Source organism: Mixia osmundae (assembly GCF_000708205.1).
Source record: "Mixia osmundae IAM 14324 unplaced genomic scaffold scaffold_2, whole genome shotgun sequence".
Taxonomy (NCBI): domain Eukaryota; kingdom Fungi; phylum Basidiomycota; class Mixiomycetes; order Mixiales; family Mixiaceae; genus Mixia; species Mixia osmundae.
Genome location: NW_014575562.1, coordinates 1,189,231 through 1,212,371, shown reverse-complemented (window position 1 = coordinate 1,212,371; position 23,141 = coordinate 1,189,231). Strand labels below are relative to the sequence as shown.

The 23,141-nt window shown below is 55.7% G+C and overlaps 9 protein-coding genes across 9 annotated transcripts; 4 read left to right on the top strand and 5 right to left on the bottom strand.

The window, feature by feature from the left end:
- Positions 1–228: 228 nt before the first annotated feature.
- L969DRAFT_92921 (uncharacterized protein) lies at positions 229–3,251 on the top strand (the record flags this gene model as incomplete). Its single annotated transcript, XM_014714780.1, has 8 exons — positions 229–374; positions 426–473; positions 524–650; positions 763–1,143; positions 1,206–2,024; positions 2,078–2,507; positions 2,563–2,804; positions 2,856–3,251. The coding sequence occupies 8 exons, from the start codon at positions 229–231 to the stop codon at positions 3,249–3,251; spliced, it is 2,589 nt and encodes an 862-aa protein (XP_014570266.1).
- Positions 3,252–3,349: 98 nt separating this feature from the next.
- Positions 3,350–4,393, bottom strand: L969DRAFT_92920 (uncharacterized protein; the record flags this gene model as incomplete). Its single annotated transcript, XM_014714779.1, has 2 exons — positions 3,350–3,389; positions 3,438–4,393. 2 exons carry the CDS (start codon positions 4,391–4,393, stop codon positions 3,350–3,352), a joined length of 996 nt encoding a protein of 331 aa, XP_014570265.1.
- A 37-nt stretch (positions 4,394–4,430) lies between these two features.
- L969DRAFT_322806 (uncharacterized protein) lies at positions 4,431–6,435 on the top strand. Its single transcript, XM_014714778.1, has 6 exons — positions 4,431–4,473; positions 4,533–4,865; positions 4,920–4,980; positions 5,027–5,250; positions 5,303–5,563; positions 5,612–6,435. Exons 1-6 carry the CDS (start codon positions 4,463–4,465, stop codon positions 6,108–6,110), a joined length of 1,389 nt encoding a protein of 462 aa, XP_014570264.1. The 5' UTR covers positions 4,431–4,462; the 3' UTR covers positions 6,111–6,435.
- On the bottom strand, positions 6,187–9,207 carry L969DRAFT_92918 (uncharacterized protein; the record flags this gene model as incomplete). Its single annotated transcript, XM_014714777.1, has 4 exons — positions 6,187–6,825; positions 6,874–7,117; positions 7,169–7,342; positions 7,391–9,207. The coding sequence occupies 4 exons, from the start codon at positions 9,205–9,207 to the stop codon at positions 6,187–6,189; spliced, it is 2,874 nt and encodes a 957-aa protein (XP_014570263.1).
- A 361-nt stretch (positions 9,208–9,568) lies between these two features.
- On the bottom strand, positions 9,569–10,172 carry L969DRAFT_92917 (uncharacterized protein; the record flags this gene model as incomplete). Its single annotated transcript, XM_014714776.1, has 2 exons — positions 9,569–10,076; positions 10,138–10,172. The coding sequence occupies 2 exons, from the start codon at positions 10,170–10,172 to the stop codon at positions 9,569–9,571; spliced, it is 543 nt and encodes a 180-aa protein (XP_014570262.1).
- A 509-nt stretch (positions 10,173–10,681) lies between these two features.
- On the top strand, positions 10,682–11,877 carry L969DRAFT_15712 (uncharacterized protein; the record flags this gene model as incomplete). Its single annotated transcript, XM_014714243.1, has 3 exons — positions 10,682–10,815; positions 10,869–11,037; positions 11,089–11,877. 3 exons carry the CDS (start codon positions 10,682–10,684, stop codon positions 11,875–11,877), a joined length of 1,092 nt encoding a protein of 363 aa, XP_014569729.1.
- Positions 11,878–11,970: 93 nt separating this feature from the next.
- On the top strand, positions 11,971–15,211 carry L969DRAFT_322779 (uncharacterized protein). Its single transcript, XM_014714775.1, has 10 exons — positions 11,971–12,100; positions 12,154–12,294; positions 12,353–12,411; positions 12,467–12,830; positions 12,887–13,778; positions 13,830–14,268; positions 14,317–14,398; positions 14,450–14,787; positions 14,840–14,962; positions 15,016–15,211. The coding sequence occupies exons 1-10, from the start codon at positions 12,064–12,066 to the stop codon at positions 15,079–15,081; spliced, it is 2,541 nt and encodes an 846-aa protein (XP_014570261.1). The 5' UTR covers positions 11,971–12,063; the 3' UTR covers positions 15,082–15,211.
- Positions 14,868–17,757, bottom strand: L969DRAFT_85504 (uncharacterized protein). Its single transcript, XM_014714774.1, has 4 exons — positions 17,160–17,757; positions 16,562–17,106; positions 15,016–16,513; positions 14,868–14,962 (listed from the first exon to the last, which is right to left on the bottom strand). The coding sequence occupies exons 1-3, from the start codon at positions 17,732–17,734 to the stop codon at positions 15,237–15,239; spliced, it is 2,397 nt and encodes a 798-aa protein (XP_014570260.1). The 5' UTR covers positions 17,735–17,757; the 3' UTR covers positions 14,868–14,962; positions 15,016–15,236.
- A 149-nt stretch (positions 17,758–17,906) lies between these two features.
- On the bottom strand, positions 17,907–23,141 carry L969DRAFT_101877 (glycoside hydrolase family 13 protein; the record flags this gene model as incomplete). The annotated part of the gene is made up of 9 exons (XM_014714773.1): positions 22,981–23,141; positions 22,776–22,921; positions 21,412–22,722; positions 18,829–21,362; positions 18,438–18,780; positions 18,315–18,387; positions 18,194–18,268; positions 18,058–18,146; positions 17,907–18,009 (listed from the first exon to the last, which is right to left on the bottom strand). The coding sequence occupies exons 1-9, from the start codon at positions 23,089–23,091 to the stop codon at positions 17,907–17,909; spliced, it is 4,785 nt and encodes a 1,594-aa protein (XP_014570259.1). The 5' UTR covers positions 23,092–23,141.

Genomic DNA, 23,141 nt, shown 5'->3' with positions numbered 1-23,141 from the left:
TTCAAACTCGAATGGCGATGCCAGTCTTTATCTCCTAAGCAACGTCCCCTCTTCTACTCAAAGCCGCTCGTTGCATTTCCTCGAGCACTCCGATCGGTAGCCGAGAGACCGTTCGGCAGCTTCTCGATCAGCCAAGAGAAGACCAACAGTATGCTCGTGCTTGCCCAATTGTTCCTCTGCTGCTACGCCTCAATGGCGCTCGCTGCGTCTCTTGCTCGACGAACCAACATGCGCAGAGGCGCCGTCGATGATCCGAGTGCTACATTCGCAGACATGCAGCTTGCCGATAACCTCTGGTATATCGTCCAGATCGAGAACCCAAAGCTGACTATTGCCAATCTTGACTGCACCACTAATATGTGGCTCAAATGCGTGTAGGCTTGACTACGCCAAGACCATACTACTAGCTGACGCAGACGATGCAGCAAGAACGCTCCCGATGCGCCCTTTGGCGTCGTATATGATGGCTATACGTACGTCATCCAGTCTCGCGAGGTTTGTTTATACTCACGACTTCAAACAGTGGCAACCAATGGGACATGGCTGGCTCCGGCGCTAATCTGCATTGCTGGCTCGGCCCAAGCGGCGGAAACTATGAGCCTGCAGGCTGCAATGCTCCCGTCGATGGAAATGAAAAGGCGGAGAAGCCAGTTTGATGATATTTGACTTGTCCGTTACCGACACTTATACCCCTGTTGTGACCTTCCCCGTAGTTGCCCCTCTGCGCGTAGAAAATCTCGCGACGAACGGCAACGAGCATAGACGGGGCAAACAAGAGGCGATGCCTCACCTGGAACCGCTCGCAAGGGTCTCACATCGGCAATAGGAAGAAGAATGTCAGCTGATCTGAGCTCGAGGCTCGCCTCGCTCGATATCGATAGCACTTTTGTCTCCTTGCCCCGGACTGGCGCGACGACGGCCACGAGCTCGATACCGCCCTCACCGATCGGTGGTCATCGATTCTCAGGCCAGAATGGCTCTGCGAGTCAGACTACCGCCCTGCCGCCTGCTTTCGATCTCAACGGCAACGCCGCGCCTTTTGTTGGAGGCTTAGCCAGCAGTCCGCGCAATAGTTCGCCTGTCAAACGGGCGGTGTGGGATACTCAGGGCTTGTCCCATGGCTCTGCCTTTGGCCTCAAGCATGTTTGTCCTTTTCTTTTGCGTTCGAGGCGAGTGCGGCTGCTGACAGTCAAGGTCGTCTGCAGAAAACATCACAGGCAGCATTGATCGCCGCCTCGAGCTCTTCCTCCGAGGACCAGCTCTCCTCCTCGCCCGCACATTCGCCTTATTTCTCAAACCTTTCTTCTCATGCCGGCGCTTCCTCCTCGTCCAATCCGACCACGCTCGGCGAGGGATCGCCTCCTCTGTCAGCCCCAGACGCGACGCCTCAGGCACAGACACATCTTCTCGACAGTCACGCTCAGTATGCATCCATGCCTACACGAGAAGCCTACAACGTACCGCGTTCGGCGCCTTCACCTCAGCATGGCTATTCAGCAAGTACAGACAATCAATTCACGACTTCACCTTTTGACGCCATGCCATCAGCGCAGTACTCTCATTTCGCCCACATGCAAGCGCAGCAACATCGTCATTCGATGCCTGTCGCACCCATTCAGTTCAGGCAGCCTTCTCCGTTCAGTTCTGCAGTGTACCAAGACTTGCCGAGGCCATCGGACTCGCAAGCAGGCTGGCCAGCATGGAACAAAGCCTCTGACTTTGGTGGTATCGGTAGTGGCAGTCCCCGAGTGAAGCCTCTCACCAGTCCTGCGCCTCTCTTGCCGACTGGTCAGCCTGCACTGGACAATCATTTTGTGCCTCAATCACTCTCGAATTGGCATGCGGCTCCCCATCTGCCGTCAGCGATCGGGCACGGTCAGGATACCCGTAGAATGGCAAGCACCGCTCTACCCCCACACGAACATATCAATCCAGGGAACGCGCCAGAGGACACGATACCAACCGCCATTGTGATCAAGAACATTCCTTTCCAAGTCGAAAAGGACGTATTGCTCCAGATCATGGCAAGTGACACTCGATCTCATCGCCGCGCTTTCTAAATTTATATATCTTGCAGGAGGAACTTGAGCTCCCAGCGCCCTACGCGTTCAATTACCACTATGACGGCGGCATATTCCGTGGCCTAGCGTTCGCCAACTTCAAGACGCCAGCCGAGACGGATGCTTGCGTGGCTGCACTCAACGGCTTCGATATACACGGCAGGAAGCTGCGAGTGGAATACAAAAAAGTGTTGCAAGCAGGCGAGAAGGAGCGGATCGAGCGCGACAAGGCAATGAAGCGGATGCGGAGTATGCAGCTTGAGAAAGAACGGGAACGATTCACTCGCGATCGGCAAGAGAGCTGGCAAACGCCTGCGATGGAATACCGACCCTCACAGGGCGAATCAGGTATCGCCAATCCGTGGTCGATCCTGGACACTGGTGCACAACAAATGCCGGCCAGTCCAGGCGGATCTGACATTGGTCTGCCGGGCTCCGAAGTAAGAGGTAGGCATAGGTTTTGACTCATTCGATCGCGCTGACAAAGGCGCCACATATCCAGAGCTAGATCTCAACGATCCTCAGACTCTCCAGATCTACTCTCGCGTGCTCAGCTTCAAAGATGATGCCTTGCGCGACGAACTCGCTTTCGCGAGATCTCTGCAGCCGCTGCAAAGAAGAACGGTCCACCTGGTGGCTCAGCGACTCGGGCTGAATCATCAGAGCGTCGGCTTGGGTGATGAGCGATATGTCGTCGTCATGAAAGATTTCACGGGTGTCAGCAACCCTGCAAGTCCCACGAAGGTAGGTTTTCGTATTTTCCGGAGGAATGAGACATACTGACGGGCATGATAGCCCGATACACGTATCGCGATGGGCATCAGGCAGCCACACAGTCAGCAAGAAGCTGCGGCGTACAGCTCCTTCCTCAACGGCGTCAGGCCAAAGAAGAGCATGCCCGACATGCGATCGCGCACTTCGACTTCTTCGCTCAGCAGTGATGCTGCAGCGGCCGCAGCCGCTCTTCCCGCCCGACGATCCAATGTTGATCTACGATCAGCTCGAAGAGCACCATCGAAAGGCGACATGTATGGTGCTTATCGATCCCATTCGCCCACTTCTATACCTCCCGTACCAGTTCTGCCCGACATGTCGATGTACGAGCACTTTGCGCCGGAATCACCCCACGCGGCAGCAGTGAGAGCGAGCAGGCAAAAGTCTGGCGTTCATGATGATGGCACGGCAAGATAGCTCAGTCTTCGCACACACGCACACGATCTCACGACTTAACGTTGATGACCCATGATGGATCTGTAGCAACATTCTAATTGCAGCACGTTTGTGACTCTCTACCAGCGATCGTTGACGAAGTAGTCTGTGCGGTCGAGGCTGCAGCAGTCCATCAGCGCGGCTCAGAGACTGGTTTGGCAGACTGACATCATGAGAGCTGCGCGCTTGTGCGGAAAGTCAAACTCTTTTTCCTTCCTGAAACCGTGTTTGATGAGGTAGTCGATCATCTTAGTATTGCGTGCATCCGGCTCAGATACGATCCGCATCGTCCTGGGATCGTCTATGAAGATGTAGTGACAAAGCGAGACGAGCCAGGCTCGTACGCGATGAGGTCCTCTGTGATCTTTGGATCCGACGAGCATATGGATGCCTCTATCGTAGTCGCCCGCATCGTAGAATTCGCCTATGCGATCCTCCTTTGCCCAGTAGATGTCAAAGTAGCACGCAGGACTGACGCCCGATCTGTCAGATCTGTATGAGCCAATGACAGGGACATTATGCAGGTCATCGATCTTGGCGCCAAGGTACTTCTTGTGATCTTCGAGCGTGCCCTTGTCTTGCCAGTACTGGTCGACCCGGGGATCGTTGAGCCAGCCGTGCATGAGGTCGAGTCGCGCGTGGTCGTAAGGCTCGAGTTGGAAATACTCGTCGAGATGGGGTATATAGCGTGAGTAGACGCATCCCAGCGGCTGTGGAGGCCGCAAGGGGTGTGCGATGGTGCCCCTCTTTGACTCTGTGTGGCTCGCAATGTTCGGGAAAGGCTGCTGAGGGGCAGAGAGATGAAGAGCAAAGAGTTGCATGACGTAAGATCGTGTTATTCGGCTTTGTGTCAGACTGGAAGCACGCTGTCGGACACTCGCGTCCTGGGATGATGAGTCGATGTCAAAGGAAGCACCGGTCTCACTCGCGAGGTAGAATGCGGCCGTATAGGCCAACGCCCAGCTTGTTCTCTGACTTTGCCAGATGTCATGCTTGTCGGCCTCTTTCAGTGTCGCTGAGGCATGTGCAGACTGTAGGATGAGCTGCATCCCATTGCACGAACACACTCGTTGCTCCTTGTCGTAGTTCACATCGAGGCCATCGCCAACAGAAATCGTCGGCATCGTCGACAGGCTTGATGCCAACGTTGGACTTGCGCGCGCTTGCCAGGTCGACCGCTGTCCATCCTCAAGATGACGTCCTTGTGCGTGCCCATCAGGTCATCAGCGCAAGCAGAGCTGACTCGGAGTTCGGCATGCACAGTATGGCAGTCGAGCCTCCGACGGCAGGCCGGGTCACGCTTCACACGACAGTCGGCGACATTTCTGTCGAACTATGGTCAGGCAAGAAAGAGGCTCCTCTGGCTTGTCGCAACTTTGTCCAGCTCTGTCTCGAAGGCTACTATGACGGTCACATCTTCCACCGCATCGTCAAGGACTTCATTGCCCAGACGGGCGATCCAACAGGCACAGGACAGGGAGGAGAGAGCATCTTTGATGAACCTTTTGCCGACGAATTCTCTCCCAGACTGAGGTTCAACCGGCGCGGACTCGTCGGTATGGCCAATCCTGGCACAAGGGACACCAACCTGTCACAGTCGGTGTCCGCCATACGTCAGTCTATGCTTGTTCGTTGACTGGGACGCGCTAGGTTCTTCGTGACAATGGACAAAGCAGACGAGCTGACAGGCAAGCACACACTCTTTGGCAGAGTATGTATATCACTGCATGACGATATGATCGCTGAGGAGGTCGTAGCTCTACGGCGACACGCTATACAACGTCCTCAGACTGAACGAGCTCGAACTGGAAGAAGGCACAGAGAGGCCTGTCTATCCGCCGCGCATACGAAGCGTGACAGTCGATGACAATCCGTTTGATGACATCGTACCTCGCATCACCGCATCCGAACGCAGAGAGCAAGAAAAGGCGCGCTTGGCATCACGACAGTCAAAGAAAGGCTCGAATCGCAAAGGCACAAAGTGAGACTCCTCCGTCGCTCGCAAACATCGCGACTGACAGGTGGTCCCCCAGGAATGCTGGCCTACTCTCCTTTGAGGAGGAAGCTCAGCCTGCAGCCGCACCAAGAGGTCCCAAGACCTTATCTGCACACGATGTGCTGGACGACAAACGTTTGTCCAGTCGCATTGTCGACGACAGAGCCATGCACATACCTCAGCTACCCGATACTGACACTTCTCGTCCGGTAAAGCGGAAGATCGCATCACCGGTGCCTGAGCCAGTCCAACCCAAGCGAGCAGCTCCCAAACCCAAAGAGCCTTCGCCCGATGCGAGGTATGTACGTGCTGGACAGTCTGATCATTGCTCATTCCGGAGCATCAGTGCCAAAGTACAAGCGCAGATAGAGAAGGTACAGGCTGAGATGCGAAGGATGAAAGACCGCAAGGCCGACCAAGCAGCAGAAGCTGCGAGAGCGCAAACGAAAGCAAAGGCCAGCCTGCTCGCTGCCGAACGAGAAAAGTACGCCCATAAGCGCAAGATCGGCAAGAAGCTCGAAGACCGCGCGCTAGGCGCTAGCTTGAACGATTTTGATCAGCTTTTGCGCACCAAAGTCAAAGAAGTCAAGCAGCAGCAGCCTGCAGCAGACTCCCACACAAACCCAGAGGACAACTTAGAGGAAGACGTCGACGAGACAGACCTGACATGGCTCGGCCATACTCTGAAATTCAGAAAAGACGCAACCCTCGACCGCAGCCTAAAGGCCGAATACGAAGCCGTCGATCCTCTCAACCGCAAAGGAATCACCCTGGAAGAGGCACAGCAAGAGGCCACGCGACAGGCACGCATCAAGCAACGCGAGGCAGGACCTCGTAAGGCATGAGGAGACCTACATTACATCCTGACTACAGTGCACAAATCGCATATCCTACAGAGTCGTGTCGTGAATGCAAGCTGGACTAGCGAGTCGACCTCAGCACGGCGACTTGCTTTTCGATCTTCTCGTTCGATGCTGTTATGGCGTCTTCGGCAGCACGCATCTTGGCAAGCAATCCGTCTACGCGGCTGGCAATCTCGACGGGTACCGCCGACGAATTTCCGAAGATCCACCTGCCCTTGTCCTGCGAGAAGAGCTGTCCGAGACTGACGAGATCTTTCTCGGCTGCCGCGATGTCAGCCTCGGCGGTGGCGATTGCCTTCTCGGCAGACGCGAGCTCGTTCAATGCAAAAAAGATGGGATCGCTCGTGAGTCGCTGGAAAGCTGACCGGTAGACGGGTTTGCCGGGCTTGATTGCGCTTGGCCTGCCGTCGCGATGGACGATAGAGATGATCTCGGACTGCTCAAGCGCGTGCAGTGCCTTGTCATTGTCTTTGAAGGTGTTGTGAAGCGTATCACTGTACTTGAGCTCGTCATTCGCACTCAGTTGCTTACAGATAGCCCAAGCGTGACTGCGTGTCCATGGCAGATTGCTCGCTTCTTCGTTATCGTCTCCGAATGCGTTCTTGCGAATCTCTGCCGCAGAACGGCTGACAATGTCGTCGACAGCTTCGTCCAGATCGATGCCACCTCGGACCTTCTGTATCAAGATCTCCAGATCCTGCACTCTTTGTCAGTCCCGTTGTACCATCAGCAGCTCTGCACTCACGGTCAAACGTCCGCCAAGTTGCATCACGGCAGCTTCCGTCGACTTGTTGAGTAGATCGCCCTTATTCAATTCCGCTAATTTGGCAGAAATGTACTGGAGTGCGTTGTCAGACGATGCATCGGTGAGGTTGATCATGGAAGACATAGGCTTGCTGGGCATAGCCTTTTGCAGCGGTTTCGTGACCGAGACCGAGTCTGAGGTCAGTACCACGTGCGCAATCTGGTTCTCGACGAGTAGAGCGGCCCTACTCGAGCATGAGCACGTCATAGCGAGAGCTGAGGGCAAAGAGACTTACCAGTCTGCTAGTGCGGTCCAAAGCATGTCCTGCTTTCGGCCACCTTTGTTGTAGAAGCCTCGAATGACAACGATGGGGATCTTGTCGAGATCGGCAGATGCATCAGGACTTGCTCCCAGGATGTCATCAGAGATCTTTCGAAGCTCGTTTGCTGCGCCGGGACCTTCCGCAACGCTGCAGACTGCTCGGTCAGCTCTGCTATTGATTCAAAGCACGACATACATTTCTTTCTCAGAGTCTTGACCGGGACTGACGCCAGCTTCAGAGATGCTTTCGAGACCGCTAACGGCCTGCAGACGACTGTCGCGCACTTCGCCCTGCATGATCGCAGTCTCGACCTGCTTCTCTTTCTCGGTCTTGGTCTGCTTTGAGGCCTCAATCTTCCGAAGGGCTTCTGTACGCTCCTGCTTCGCTTCGTCTGAGAGTTTCTTGAGTGAAGATGCGGTGACTTCGAAGATCTGCTTGATTTGCTGGTCGACAGAAGTGGCAAAGCCAGCTTTTGTACCTATGAGGCCGACCGCAGCGAGATCGAGCATGCTGTTGAGACTGGCGAGGAAGCCAAAGACAGGCCAGTAGCCGGTCTGTCTGGCTATCTCCGACACGAGCTGATTGTCGTTCTTTGCCGAACGGACGATATCCTCACAGTTGATCTCGAGCACGTTGCGTTGGTTTGCAAGGGCCTGGTCGAGAACGGCATGCTTGCCGGAGCCTCGGGGACCGGTGATGACGATGAAAGTGTCTGGCGTGTCCCGTAGCCAGGTGGAGAGTTGGGCAGCAGCCTCTTGACGTTCCTTTTCGATGCCCGTGCCAGGACTGGCAGACTGGCTGCGAGTAGAAAAGCCAAGCCTGTCCAGCGTTTCGACTTTGAGCCACTTGACAAGGCGATACTCGTTGAAGTCGAACATGCCGCAGACATGCGCGCGGACGAAGAAGCCTCTGATGGGATCAAAGACCAAGTAAGAGAGGCCACCTAGCAGGACCGCAACGATGGGCAAGACGATGCGAGGATGGGACGAGATCCAGTCGCGCATTGCATGGCTCCTCAGTCTCTCTTTGTAGAGAATGCGAAGGACGATACTGCCCGAGGGTGCTTTGAGGCGCAGTCCATGCAAGCAATTTCGCGCGGCCGCTGCACTTCTCGTCGTTCGGAATTGTACCTCTGCGTAGCGTGGCAAGTCTTTGCTCGAGGGCGGCTGAGGCGTGATGTCATGGATACGTCCGTAGGGTCTGAGCATTTCCCATAGCTGCTCTTGTGGTATATCTGAGGATGTGCCTTCGAATTCGATGCGGATGACGCTATTGGGGAACCGGTTCATGTCCTCGAGCCAAGGCTTGCCCCTGACGAGGAAGACCCGGAGAGGACTGAAGAGGTACCATGGCTTGAGGTTTGTTTGCTTGGCAAAGTGGGCACGGATGAGATCTTGAATATCGACCAGGGACGGATCAGGCACGTCCTCCTTTGCCTCTGTCTCCTCGACATTGTCGGCCTTTTTGCTATCTGCTTTGACTGCCTCTGCCGCTTGCTCTGCCTCTGCCTTTTCCTCCTGCTCTTGTGCTATCGCTCTCGAGGGTGGTATGTAGCTGAAATTGACAAAACAGCCTCCATCCTTGCTCCTCTCGAGTACATTCTCCACTCTGAGCGAGTACTTTGCGTCATTCGGCACTGCTACGCGCAGTCGATCGAGCAGAGCATCCTTGAGCATCTCTGCCACCAAGTAGCGCACATCCCACACGCCCAGCCTGATCGGAAAGAGTGAGTCAAGGTAGAAGTAGGCATAACGTCGTTGTGAGTCTGTCGCTGCCGTGTCGAGCGAGGCCAGTCTGCCCCGGGGACTGCCGAGCGAGATGTCCTCGAAGGGATAGGCAGTTGCCGAGTCATGCTTGGCGGGTGCGCTCCTCAGAGCCCGTACCTGGCCTTGGTGACTCGCATGCTCTGGCCATGTTGCTTGTGCATTGCTGCTGATGCGTGTCGTGGTTTGTCTGCGTGTCGATGTGAGGGGCAGCCGGCGAGCGTGTCGACAGGCTGCCAGACGCAGCATGGCTGCCTGCTAGCGCTGTCAATTGCCTGTCAGGTGTCAGCCAAGCAGCGCGTCATCGCGGCACATCTGCCTGGTATTTATTGCGCCTAGAGCTTAGAGGCGCCGGCCAGATGCATTTTCACAAGCGACCCGATAAGTGCTCGAGCAAGAGCCTTCGAGAAGGTCTGCTCGTCAGCGTCATGCTCAAGTGAGTTTGGCGTGCGATGGCTGCCCTTCAGGCCTGGCACAGCTAGGCACATTCAGATTGGTCAGATGTCCTGCATTACTTGGAGAGATTGCGAAAGTCAAGCTCGAGCGAAACATGGGCTGCCAGCAGCAAGATGCGATGAGTCTTGCTCCATCAGTCCGCAACAGGCTCAAGCTACTTGAGATCAGCCTCTGCGCTATCAGGATTCCACTGGGGCGAGAAGACGAGACAGCCAGGCTTGTTGACCTCTTCTGCGATCTGACTGAGGATGGAGATGATGGTCTTGCTCTTGCTGAAGAAGTGAAAGGTGCCCTTGGGTTGATCGAGTTCGCCGCCTAGCATGATGGCGAGGGCGATGTCGACGAGCATGAGTTCGGCAATGAGGAGACTGGTCGTGTCCGAGGACGGGATGGTAGCGATGACCTGACAGTGCTCATAGGAACGGTCGGGACGAACGACGCGATAGGCACCCCCGCCACCGATCGTCTTGTCGCCCGGTTTGACGCTCGTGTACAGGATCGCATCCGTCGTCTTCTGCGCCTTGACGTAGGCATCGTGAGCGGTGTTGGCAATCTCTGCATCGTATGCGCTGAACGACTCGTTGAGACGGATCAGGTTGAGCGAGCTCGCCTTGCTGGCATACATCTGCTTGAGCTCGTTCACTTTCTGCCTGAGCAGACGACTAGGAGGTTTCCCAAGCGAGTCAGCACAAGGCAGGCAAGAGGGTGGACAGAGGGACTCGCTTAAAGTCAGAGACTGCGCAGAATTGCGAGGCCATACTCGACATGGCTCGTCCGGATTGGCGAGAGAGTTGGCTTTCGCGCTGCACTGCTTGCGCGGTTCGATGGAGTGCGGGCACGTGAGAGCACTAGTACTACTCGTGATGGAGCGTGCTGGACGTTGGCGCTGGATGAGGATCAGATGAGACGCTCTGCCTTCAGCATCCTATTGGCCTGACGCGCCGAAGCCCGTTGATCGGACGGACATTGCCTTCGGTGCACCGTCCCGTCTCTCGAGAGACGATCGGACGGACAGGCATCCCCGTGAGCTGGATGGCAAGATTGGCATGTCTGTCCGTGCAGGTCATTGTTGTTCGATACGGTTTGCTTAGGGCACGGGCACGTTGAGGACGCCAGATCCTGGAGCTAGGCATGACTAGTCACCGAAAGAGACTCCGTTCGAAGATAGAGTGGCTGTGATGACATCATGCATATGCTGCAGGACTGATCATGAAGAGCAACACGCGCAAACCCACGCGCCTGTTGATGCATTGGCTGCTGCCGATAGATGACCAGCGATCCTGTGGACGACTTGCTCCACCTTCGTCAGCATGCCCGCCTGACTCTTCTCCTCGATTCGCTCGCACAACCCGCAACGGCGCTCTTAGGAACGCTTTGGCAGCAAGTTGCACGATCTGATACGTAAGACCTTGAGATGAATTCACTTGGCTAGCTGACAGGCAGTCCGAGTCTAGTCAGCGTGCGCTTCTGATCTGTCTCGAGCATGAGCCGTCGCTGTTTGGGCCTGTCGGCAAGCATTGCGCTGTCATTGATGCCTTGTGCGGTTCGAAGTACAATGCCAGGCAACAACCGTGTGATGCTCTGGAAGCGCTTCTCTCTGCACTACAACAGCAGCTGCAGCACGTGAGTCAGCAGCTCGGTCTTTGCGCGTGTGTTGCTGAGCAACGCCGGCAGCCGCTGCTCGTGTTCATAGACGGCATCACCAACTTTACCTATCAGTACGGCCAGAAGACGCTGTTCAAGCTTCTCAGAGCAATCCTAGCATCCGATACGGCTACTCGTATCGTACTCGTCCACCATGTCGATCTGCCGAGTCCAACAGAGCAGCGGACCGACATCGTCGCGCTTTTGCAAAGCCCGAGCATGTGCGCGAGCATACTGAGAGTCGCACTACATCCACTTGCGCTCTTGCAGCACTTACTCGATGACCTTCATCTCGCCCCTGAGTCCGAACAGGTCTATGCTCTACTGCAGACCCATCTCGCCCGAGGCTGGGGATCTGGCTTCTCCTACGCAACCGAAGAACCCCATGCGAGCGAGGAGAACAGCACAGCAGATGGCTTGGGCGAGCGCAGACTGGCTCGCTGTATCCTGAGCTACGATGCTCGAGGGCTGTCATCCGCTGAACGGGCTGGCAAAGTCAAGGAAGAGCGCGGTGTCGTTGCTCTATTGCGCAAAAGCGAAGGCGACGCGGCTAGCTACCAGACTGCCGCGCTCTCAGAAGTCCTGATCGCTCGCTCGCGTCGGGAGGTCAAGACAGCCAGCATCGCAGCTGCTGACAAAGACGGCCTACCCGCCGACCTGACGTTCAGCCTCAGTCTGACGGACGCCCAGCGGCAAGCACGGGATAGCGTACCGTTGCCCTTTGCTCGCGACTCGACCGAGCAAGGGAGGATCATCTACGAGCCAGACTCGGGCGATGATCTCGATGAAGACGAGCCAGACGAAGGAATGGAGATCTGATTGCAAGCTCTCCAATCCCTCATCATCATGATCGGCGCGAATGATCTGCAACCGTCAATCTGAGCTGAGCGCGTCATTGATTTTAATTTATTTGGCCTTGGCACGCGCAACGACCGGGAAGGGGAGGCTCAGGAGCAGACTCGTGTGACACTACCTTGTACATAGCCCGACACTGCCCCGCCAAATATGGCCCCCTTCTCCAAACTGCGTGATCGCGCCAGAGGTGTGCACGAGCAGAGCTACAAATCATGTCGGACAGCTCAAGGAGTAGCACAGACATCACGAGCGATATCGGCCAGGACTTCGGCCGACTGACGACTGCTGCGAGCTATGCCTTCAATCCAGACCATCGCCACGATGAAGCCCACGAAAAGGAAGCAGATCGCAAGCAGGCAGAGATCTGCGCATCCCACAGATGTCCGTCCTTCGTGCTCGTCAAGCTAACGTGGCTTGATCATCTTGTCGAGCCACGCAGTCAACTCGTTCGCTGCTCAACGGCAGAACAACAATGTCAAATGGTTCGTCGACGGCAAGGTGAGCTCGACCGATGCTTTGGCAGCGCGTCATGTCTCACCGTGGCATCGTGCAGAACTACTTCTGGGCGCTCTCAGAGATTCTCGAAGAAGCCAAGGAGTCCATCATGATCCTCGATTGGTGGCTGACACCGGAACTCTATCTCCGTCGCCCGCCTGCAGATCACGAAGAGTACCGGCTCGATAGACTGCTCAAGCGCAAAGCAGAGGAAGGCGTCAAGATCTACATTGTCGTCTACAAGGAAGTGACGGCGAGCATGTCCATGGGATCCAAACATACCAAGAACTACCTCGAATCGCTCCATCCCAACATTCTCGTCTTCAGACATCCCGACCATTCGGGCGGCGAGGTTGTCCTCAGATGGTCCCATCACGAAAAGGTCGTCATCGCAGATTGTGCCGTAGCTTGCATTGGTGGCCGTAAGTCTCGAACTCGTCTCACTGCAAAACGCCAGATTGACGCGTTCCTTGGATAGTCGATATCTGCTTTGGCCGCTGGGACACGTCAACGCTCCAGCTCGCTGATTGTCATCCGCAAGACTTTACCCGTCAGCTCTTCCCCGGTCAGGATTACAACGATGCTCGAATCGCCGACTTTGTCGATGTTGCCCATTGGCTGAGCAACCAGCAATCGCGCTTGACTATGCCACGTATGCCCTGGCACGATGTCCACACCATGCTCGCCGGGCCCGTCGTACTCGACATCGCCCAGCATTTTGTCGAGCGATGGAACTTCATCCGCTTCCTCAAGTATAGAGGCGGTCACCAGTATCACGTCTTGGCTTTCCCTCATCATCCGCTAGACGAGATGCCAGACGAATCCGTCCATCGCCATCCTCATCTGGATACCTTTATGCAAGGTGTACACTACTACAAGCATGCTCTCGACCGCGACGAGACTCAGATGCGCTACGGCGGCAACGATGCAAAGGGGAACATGAACGTCCAAGTCTTGCGATCTTCGGCGGATTGGTCCCATGGCATCTTGACGGAGCATTCCATCAAGAATGCCTACTTGCAGCTCATCCGCGAAGCCAATCACTTCATCTACATCGAAAACCAATTCTTCGTCTCCAGTGGTCAATCTGACAGTCAGAAGGGACCCATCAAGAACGAGATCGCGGCTGCCATCGCGCAGCGCTGCATCTCCGCAGCCAAGGACGGCAAGAAATTCAAGGTCATCATCGTCATCCCCTGCGTGCCTGGTTTCGCTGGAGATCTCAACGGGTCGGAAGGAACGCTGTCCATCATTCATTTCACCTACCAAGCACTCTGTCGCGGCAAAGATTCCATTTACGGTCAGATCGAAGCGGCTGGCTTCAATCCTCGCGACTACTGTCAGATCTTCCACTTGCGATCATATGACAGGCAAGTCGCGTCCAAGCAGCGCAGGAACATGCTGACATGAGCCGGATGCAGGCTTCCGAGTGATCCGAAACTGATCGATGGCATGGAGTCACGCTCCGGCGTCAGCTTTGCCGAAGCTCAAGCTGCTCTTGCGCGCATCTACATGGGTGATAACACTACCAAGACGGAAGCAACAGCCAACTCGATCGTCAAGATTGCTCAGCCCAGCCGTGGCGAGTCACTCGCTCCCGGAGAGACGCAGCCAGATCAGGTCATTGAGGTCAAAACGCCCGCGACAGTCAAGGAAGCTCACGATACGCTGCGTCGCTGGCACGATGCTGCTCCTTCCGAGCCTCCCAACCCACACGTCAAGAACAGTGTTGCCCATCACGCAATGCGTCGCAGTGGTGGCAGCCTTCGCGATGAGCCCTGGTATGGTGATGAGGAGTCCGAGCTCGAGGCCTTTGTTACGGAAGAGAGCTATATCCACAGCAAGCTCATGATTGTCGACGTAAGCTCCGCCTTTCTGCAAGATTTTAGCCATGCTGATGTTCAGCAGGATCGTATCGTCCTGTGCGGCTCGGCGAACATCAACGATCGCAGTCAGCAGGGCGATCGCGATTCGGAGATCGCCTGCGTCAGTACGTCGAACTCAGAAAGGCCACATGAGCTGGGCTGACACTGTCCTGCAGCTGAGGATACCAACATGATCGAGAGTAAGATGGCCGGCGAACGATACATGGCATCCCAATTCGCTGCAAGTTTCAGACGACAGCTCATGAAGTATCACCTAGGCATCATGCCGCCCCAGGACTGCCCATCCGAATCGGATCCCGATCCTGGCATGCGCCCAGTCGATGTCGAGCATGACCGCGAATTCATCTCGCTCGATGATGCACTCGTCGAAGATCCGCTCAGTGAAGATTTCGATAAGCTCTGGCGAGGAACAGCAAAGAGCAACACTGAACGCTTCCGCAAGGTCTTCCATTGCGTTCCCGACGACACGGTCACTAATTGGGACGAGTACAAGGCAAGGCTTCCAAGTCCGTCATTCTCTCAGAGCTAAGATCTATCGACGGCAGGCTTTTGTACCCAAAGCACCTGTCAGAGTTGGCCACGTCGCAGAGGGCGTCAGTCTCGAGACTGTCAAAGAAGAACTCGACGGCGTCAGAGGCCACCTCGTCGAGATGCCTATTGATTTTCTCGTAAGCCTCATTGATCGCTCTCGCACCTGGCATCGACTAACGACCCACCGTAGAGCAAGGAAGACCTGCTGGGTGTCTCTGTGGCCGTCAATCCTGCCACTATCGAGATCTATACCTGAGCGCGTCGTCTGCCTCATGATTTCGACACATGATCTCATTCACTGCGCTAAAACTTCGCTGCCATGTTGTATGACGACGCTCATCCTACAAGTACATAATGCATTCCAACAAGCGAACAAGCTGTCATCCGGGATATCCTTGCGCTGCGCAATTGTCAAGCCACAACAGGCGTACTGAGCTTGCCTTGGGAAGCTGCCACTGACCCGCTTGACTCAAGCGAGAGGGATGCTAGCATATTGTAGAATTCTGGCTTGGCCTTCACGGTGATGTCACCGTAAGCTGATTCCTGCTTGGGCTGAACGGCACCCCGGCTGCTGAGCACAAGGGTCTCAAAAAAGAACGCTGAAGCTGCATGGCGAGTGGCCGAAGAAGCGACAGTTTGCACGGACAGTTGTTTGGGCGCTGTGATGTCGGCGGTATCGCCCAAGACGTGTCGGTAGACCAGCAAAGCCTTGATGGTGTTCTTGCTGACAACGGAACCGGTAGAGGTCGTCTGAGATTGGCTGGCAGGCGTACCGTCAATAGTCTGCGGGGCGCGCCGACGAGGCGTGGAGGGAGTCTGCTGTGAACCATACGGCGAGCTATGCAGCTGGCTGGCTGTAGTTGAATCGGCCTCATCAAACACATCGAGCAATGATTCGCCTTTGGGCAACTTAATCTCCGTGTCGCCGGCAGTGGGCGTGAGCAATCGAGTCGATGCTCTTGCAGCACGAAGCTGAGCTTCTTTGGCAGCTGCAGCGGCTTCGGGTCCTTCAAGCGTGACATCAGGGTAATCATTCCAGAGATTGTCTTCGTTCTCGAAGCCGCCATCATCGAAACGAGGCCGCGTAGGACTGTCGCCAAAGTCATCGTATACATCAAGCTGCGCGAAGCCATCCTGCGAGCGCGTGTCGCTCATACGAGCACCCGTCGGTGGTGCATTACGGCCAAGCTCGACTTCCCTGTCCGAGCCATCCTCGGACGAACGCTGACGTTTCCGAGCAGGTGCGAGCTCGCTAGCTCGGCCAACTCGCTTTGAGGGGACCGTATACATTCGCTGAAGCTCAGGAGCAAGCAGGCCTGCTGGAGGCCACATGAAGACTCCTTCCTGGCCTGGAATTGGTCGAGGCAAGAAGAAGCGCGTAGGGTTGTTTTCCATCTCGCGTAGCCGTGCTTCGAGCGCCGAGTGCGGCAGATAAGCTGGCTGGATGATGATACCGCGAGCCCGTCGCTGTTCATCTGTTGTTTGACCTATGACGCCCTGAGAGGTCTCATCGAGCTCGATTTCATCGTCGATGGTAAGCTTGCCGGGTCGAGTGGCCGCTCGCTTGCGCGTGGTAGTCTTTGTAGGTGAGGCTACTTTGGCGAGCTGAGCCGCCGTTCTAGGCGTCATGAGGAGTGCCGATAGACTAGCTTGAGCTGGATCGGAGCGAGGGGTTTGTGCTCGCAAAGCTGTAAGACCGGGTCAGCGCAGGTCGAGCATTACTCTGAGGTATGTACCTTGTTCGAAGTCGCCATAGAGATCAGGCTCGAGCTCGAAGCCACCACGATCAGATCGTGAGCCGTCGCTGCCTTGGCCATACTCGTTGTCGTCGATGGCATAAGGATCAACACCGCCCTTGAACGGAGCCACATCAGACAGTATGGATGACCGATCGGAACGATGGGTTGCAGCATCACGACCGAGCTCGACCTCCATGTCCTCGCTCTGATCAGCTTCAGCTTGACTGCCGCCGGCGCGCTGAGCCAATCTTTGGGCGCGTAATTGATCAGCTCGTCTATCTCTGTTGCGTCGAACTCTTTCTTTCTCGGAGACGTGGTCAGCGAGCCCAAGGTCGAGCTCTTCCTCGTCACCGTCACCCCCGGCGAACGAATCAGCACGGTCACCTGACTGGCTTGCGTCGGAGAAGAAGTCCTGAGATCCCCATCGAGGGGCAGAGCGGCCAAAGTCGCGTCCAGATCGGAACGAGAGAGGCGAAGAACCCCGCGTATCGGGCAGGGTGATAGACGCGCGATCAGCTTGCAAGTCCCTTGCTTGCGTCAATCTGCAGATACCTGCGTTTGAGTGCTCATCAAGATGAGCGCACGCATGACTGACTGTGAAGAAGTGGAGGGAAAGGATGGTGGTCTGGGCTGCGTCATGAGCCAGTCTTGCAGTGGGTCAACAGGCGCAAGGTCGAGCGTGATCGCCGACCGCTTGGCCTTGATCTTGTCTGGGTCCATCTCGATGGCGGGCATGGTGCCCAAACCAGCAAGACCGCCAAGCTGGCTTGCTTGCGTAGTACCGGCAGGCTCTGTAGCGACGACAGGGGCTTGCATGGCTACCGTCGAGAAAGCGAGCTTGATCTTGACGAGCGCCTCTGAGCAGTCTTCCATGAGGTAGCGAGCCTTGCGGGAGTAGACCCTCACGAGACCGAGCAAGAGCTGTCCCTGGATCCTGAGGCCGATAGGAGTCGCCTGGAGCTCCTCATCATCCTGCGCTCGACGCTTGCCTGACGATCTCGCCGTGTTCTGTTGCTCGGCGGGTAGCAGAAGGTCGGACGACAGGATCGCTTGCACAGAGTCGCTGATCGACAAGGTCAAGAACTGAGGCTTTGATAATTTCTTCTCCATGTGCGAAGCGAGCCATACCCGGCTCAGCGCGCCTTTCTTGGAATGAAGAAGCTCGTCCATGGCGGCAGTTGTGCGCTGCGCAGCCGTGGCAGCCGATCTTATCGACGTTGGAGCGTGTCCTGCAAGGTCAATCGACGAGTCGCGGCGCCGTCGCGTTCGCGCAGACACGTCATCTGCGGTCCAACACGTCACGAGGTAGTAGTCAAGTCTAAGATGCATTCAAGAGCAAGGTTCAAAGGCAGTAGATGTCGTGCAAGACATCGAGGAGCGTGCTCATACTCCATGCTTGTGTGCGACAGCTGTCGTGGCAGTAAGCGCCGTTGGCATTTGTGAGCCTGGCCGAGCGTCAGATCAATGGTACGGTACAGGGCATCACGACGCACTCTGGTAAGCCTGCCCAAGGCGATCTACGGATCTCCTGCTTGTGTTCGCGCAGTAGCGTATGGATGTGATGGATCGTCTCGTTTGCGTCCTTGAAGACAGCTCAGCCTGCGTAACATCACAAAGGTGCAGACTGACCTCTTTGCCAGCACCTACGAGCCGGTCGAAATGCAGATAAGCTCGGAGGAAGTAGCCCAGCGGCCAGACCCATTCCTGCGGCTGGTCAGCTGATATCACGAGCAGACGAAGTGACACCAACCGGCCCTTGATGATAATTGAGTCCTTGCGCGATGTGGTAATCCGTGCTGTCGTTTGCATTGTCGTAGTCGCCTCTGCGATGTCGCGTCAGCTTTCGCTCTTCCGAGATCAACCTTCTCCTGACCGATAATCTGGATCTTGCGGATCGAGTGTGCGCACGCCGAGCGGTCCCAGTAAGACTTGATGCGCAGTGTGCAGCGCGCCCAACGCATGGAGAGGTTCGAACAGCTCTGGCGCGACTGCCATAGCGATGGGGAACTGCCCTCGCAATTGGTAGTCGGCTCGTTCTCGGCCTTTTCCGGTGCCATAGACATCCTTGTAGATGCCGCGACGAGCTACTAGCTTAGTGTACAGGCTGTACTCGCCATCTTTGCTGGGATCAACAGGAACATAGAAGCATCTTTCAAAGGACTTCTGGATCAAGTCGCTCCAAGCTGCGTAAGTGATCTCGCGCGCTTTGCCGTCGACTGCTCGGATAAGTCAGCTCAGATCCCTCGCATGACTGTACTACGCACTTGTGACTTTGACGCCGGTTGCAGGGAAGAGGCCTTCCCTGCTAAGTTCTGCAGCCCAACGCAAGGTGCTCTTCAAGAGGCCAATGATCTCCACCGGCGCGCCGTCACGAGGTGTGCCCGGCATGCCTCGATTGCCTGCTTTCTCGCTCGATCCATTCTTGTCTTGCCAAGTGCCGCAATTGTGAGCGTTACCGCCGTACGTGAATCCGGTAGACCAGTCTGTGTCAATGTCGATGTTGAAGCCGTCTTCTTTCATATGCTCGTCTATCTTTGATCCTGCGTTGTGTTCTCTAAAGTGAATGCCGCTGGCGTGTGCTTGCAGGATCTCATGAACGCATTCGGCGACGGTGCTCGTGCGCGAATAGGCCTTTGGATCGTTCCACTCGACGTACTCGCCGTCTTCGGGGAAGCGGCGCTTGACAGGCGCTTGTAAGAAGGCATTACCTTCTTTTGACAGGATCGTATAGTCTTGCAAAAGTTGCATGACCCACCACGGCGAGTCGCGAGAGTTGTAGCGAGGTGTGCGGATGGAATCGATCAGATTGGGTATGAGGCCGAAGCGAATTGTGGAGCAGAGCGCAATGAGGTGCAAGCGAGCTGCTGAATGCAGGCCGGTTGTAATGAGTAGGCCACGTATGGCGATGCCTTGATCGCGACCCCATGCTCGAGCCCATGAAGCTGCAAAGTGGGGCAAACCAGCAGCCAAAGAGGCAGTCTCTTTGCCTGGGTCCATGGAAGCCGACCGCACTCGGCCGAGCATCTGCAGAGCAGTGAGAGCTAAATCCTGAGTGAATTGCGGGCCAGTCTTGACGAAAGGATCGAAGATCTCTAGAGCGCGAGCCTTTGCAGCTTTACTGGCGACATTGTTGATCATGGCAAAGTATCGCGGTCGAAGGAACGCTGGCGCCTTTGCGCTCACTGCATCCAGTCTTTCTTTGTACCATGCGGCGACAGCTTTCAGGCGAGGCTGGACGTCCACTTGCCGTTCGAGCCGCTGCCATACGTATCCAAATGCCCATGTGCCCTTTCGTAAGTGATCACACAATGGATGGCCGAGGTCATTGTGCTGCATGATATAGCGCAGCGGATGCATCCAGCCTTCGACGCCACAATACGTCAGAGCTGACATACCCGGTACCGTGTAGACGCCATCGTTGCCGCCTGTCGCGTCGCGCTCTTCTCCGTCTGCTCGGTACATGACGACATTGAGGTCCACCTCGTCTAGCTCCGCGAACGCTTTCTTGTCGCCACTGAGACAAAGCGCATCGAGCTTTGCGTCGAGGTTGGGCATACTGGTCGCAAAAATCAGAACGCTACCTGGGGCGAAGTCGTCTGGTATCGTGAGCTCTGCGTAAAAACCGGCTTCGTCCGTCAGACCTTGCACCTTTGGAGCAGTCAACGCGATTAGCTCGGCAGGCAAGCCTTTCAGGATCTTCTTATCGGCAGGATCCTCGCCAGCAATCTTCAAGCCGTAACCTGCAATGAAGTCCATTCTGGTGCCGCGCAATGTGATCGGTGCAGGATCGCCTCGGCCTTTCGTACTTGCATTGAAGGCTGTGTAAGCGACGAGAAGATAGCCATCGTGAGTTTGCGGGTTGACGCGATGCGCAGTGATGTAATTCCCTTCTTGCGAGATGTGCGCCTCTGAGAAGCCGTTGACAGACATCTCGATATGCAGATGGTTGACGATTCGTTTGACGGCGCCAATGCCGTTAGAAGGGTTGTCATAAGCCTCATAAGAGCGCGTATCCGTTACTAGATTGAGTAGCTTGGGGTACAGATCATCGAAACCTTTTGTGGAGCCGACGCCAGATGAGCAAAAGGCAGACAAGGCTCCAGTGGGAAGAGCGTCGACAGCGGTACGCTTCTGCGCTGGGGCGTCGTTGTCGTGTGTGCAGTCCATCATAACAGCATGGGGCGAGGAGCCAGCGTGAGGCATGATGAAGGCCTTGCGCGTCGTGCCATTAACGGTGACCAGACCTTCTTCGGTCAGACAGTCCGAGTCCATGGATCCGATGGGCTTCTGTACGCCGTAGGAATACATCAAGGAGCTCTGATCCTTCGGGTCGTTGCCATTCATTGCCTCACGTATCAGACTGTTCAACCCTAGGCGGCTGACAAAGATGACGTCGGTCTCCTGACTGCCGGTGAAGAGCTCTGCCACGACATAGAGGTTTGGATTGATTTTGCGAGCTGCATCAAGAACGTATTCGCCCACATGAAGTGGCGTCGAATGACAATTGTCGATCCGGAAGCCGTCAAACATGCCTGCAAGGAGCTCGGCATATGCAGTCATATGCTTCCACAGCCAGGGACTGTCCTCCGGTCCATTGCCGTACCGTAGCTTGACGCAGTCGCCCCACGCTATGATCTCACGGCGAAGGTACGCTCGTGAGCCGCTGGACGCAAAATCAGAGAGTGGGTCAGCGCCCCACATCCAGCCATTGTTTGCCATGACGAGTGCTCGTGGATCGTGTTGCTTCGTTCGCGAAGTCTGAGGCTGGTATGTGAATAGTGGCTCGCATAATCGGGCTCTGCTGATTCGTCAGCTCGTGCTCGCGCACGCTGAGAAAGAGGGCTCACTTTGGGGTAATTTTGCCCATCTTTGGACCATTCGCTTCCAGCCGCATGAAAGTTGCGCGTCCTCTGATGTTACTCAAGATGGCCTTGACGTCGTCGTCAAATAGCTTATACTGGTCTACGTTCAGTTCGTCTAGCAGGTGGCCGAGCTCTTCCGTGGCTTGCTTTGCTGTGTCCGGGCCTGCCTTGATCGAGAGGGATACCTGCAAGAATTTAATGGCAGAAGCTACATCGACTTTTGCAGAGTATCGGCTAGAAAGTTGGCGCCATCGCTTAGGCAAACAGAATGAAGAAAAGGCTTCTGCGAGTTCCGCACGAGATAGCTTGCCTAAGTCGGCCGAAGCAGCCAGATCTGGCACTTCGCGATCTCGGTCGGTCTGTCTGCCGGCTTCTAGTACGCCAGCCGGCTTGACGATAGCCCCGCCGTCTGCCCAAGCCTGCTCGAATTCAGTCTTGCTGGCCTTGACGTTGATGACATAGTACTGCCAGAGTGCTAGCTCGGGCAGGACTTTATTCTTGATGAGGTCAACAATGCGTGCGAGGTCAGATTCGCTCTCGATGACAGGCGAAAGTCGGTAGACAGACTCGAGCTCGTCCGAGAACTTGATGAGCGCCTTGTCAAGCTCAATCGCTGCTTCTAAATGAGGCGAGTTGACGCCGTTGTAGGCTGCTTCTGGATGATCTAGTAGCCAATCGCTGTTGTTCGCCGTATGGTTGAGTACAACATCAATCAGACTTAGCATGCCCCATTCTTTGCGAATTCGGGCGAGCATCTTTGCAATCTCAGTCTGCCTATCTTCCTTCGATAGCTTCGCATCTGTGAAGAGCTCGTCATCGAAGAGAAGCTGATCGAATATGCTGTACGGCGATCTCGACTCGCCTCGCTGCTGCAGCGGCGTAAAATGGATCATGTTGTAGCCTCGATCACGCGTGACGTCAAGATGAGGAGCCCACTTGTCCAGGCTGCCCATCCATTTTGCAATGAGAGTCTGTATAGCCAGGCCATCCAGCGATATGCTGACAGACTCGCTCAGGACCTTGCCGCCCTTGCCAACAGGCAGTGGCTTGAACGTGTCGCGTTCGAGTATGGGCGTTCGGGCAGGCACGCTCATGGTAGGATCGACATTGAAGTAGCCCGGCTGTGACTTGATCCTTGTCGCTCTATCCTTGAAGGTGGACTGGTCGGACGATTTGGCAAGCTGATCTGAAGCTGGCAGGATGGAGGAAGAGTCATACTCGAGATAGTACTCGAACACGCCTGCAGACGTGATGGGCAGATCGATATGGATGGGCTTCGACAGATCCTTTGGCAAGCTGTGACGCATGATCATCTGGCTGCATCCATGTGGATTGCAGGGAGCGCTTACTCTATGGAATGGAATCTCTTTCTATCGTATGCTGAGCCGTCCAAGGGGAAATTGGTGTGCAAGACACCTGCTTTCGAGGCCGTCGCACCAGCTTCCATGCTGACCCTGAGCACATATGGCTGCACTGGCGCCGGCAAGCGCACATACTATCAAGTGTCACGTCCAATCAGCCCGTGTGTGGCTTGACGGTCCCGGCTAGACTCGCCTTGCGCTCTTTGGATGGCGAGCCATCATCTTCGAGTATAAGCTCCCAGACGGTCAGTGCTGTCTCCGAAGGCGTCTGTGCAAGCTTTTGCGCTGCTTCTGAGCCCTCCATTCTGCGTCTATCACACGGCTAGGGCCCGAAGAAGCGCCTGAGTTCGAGCT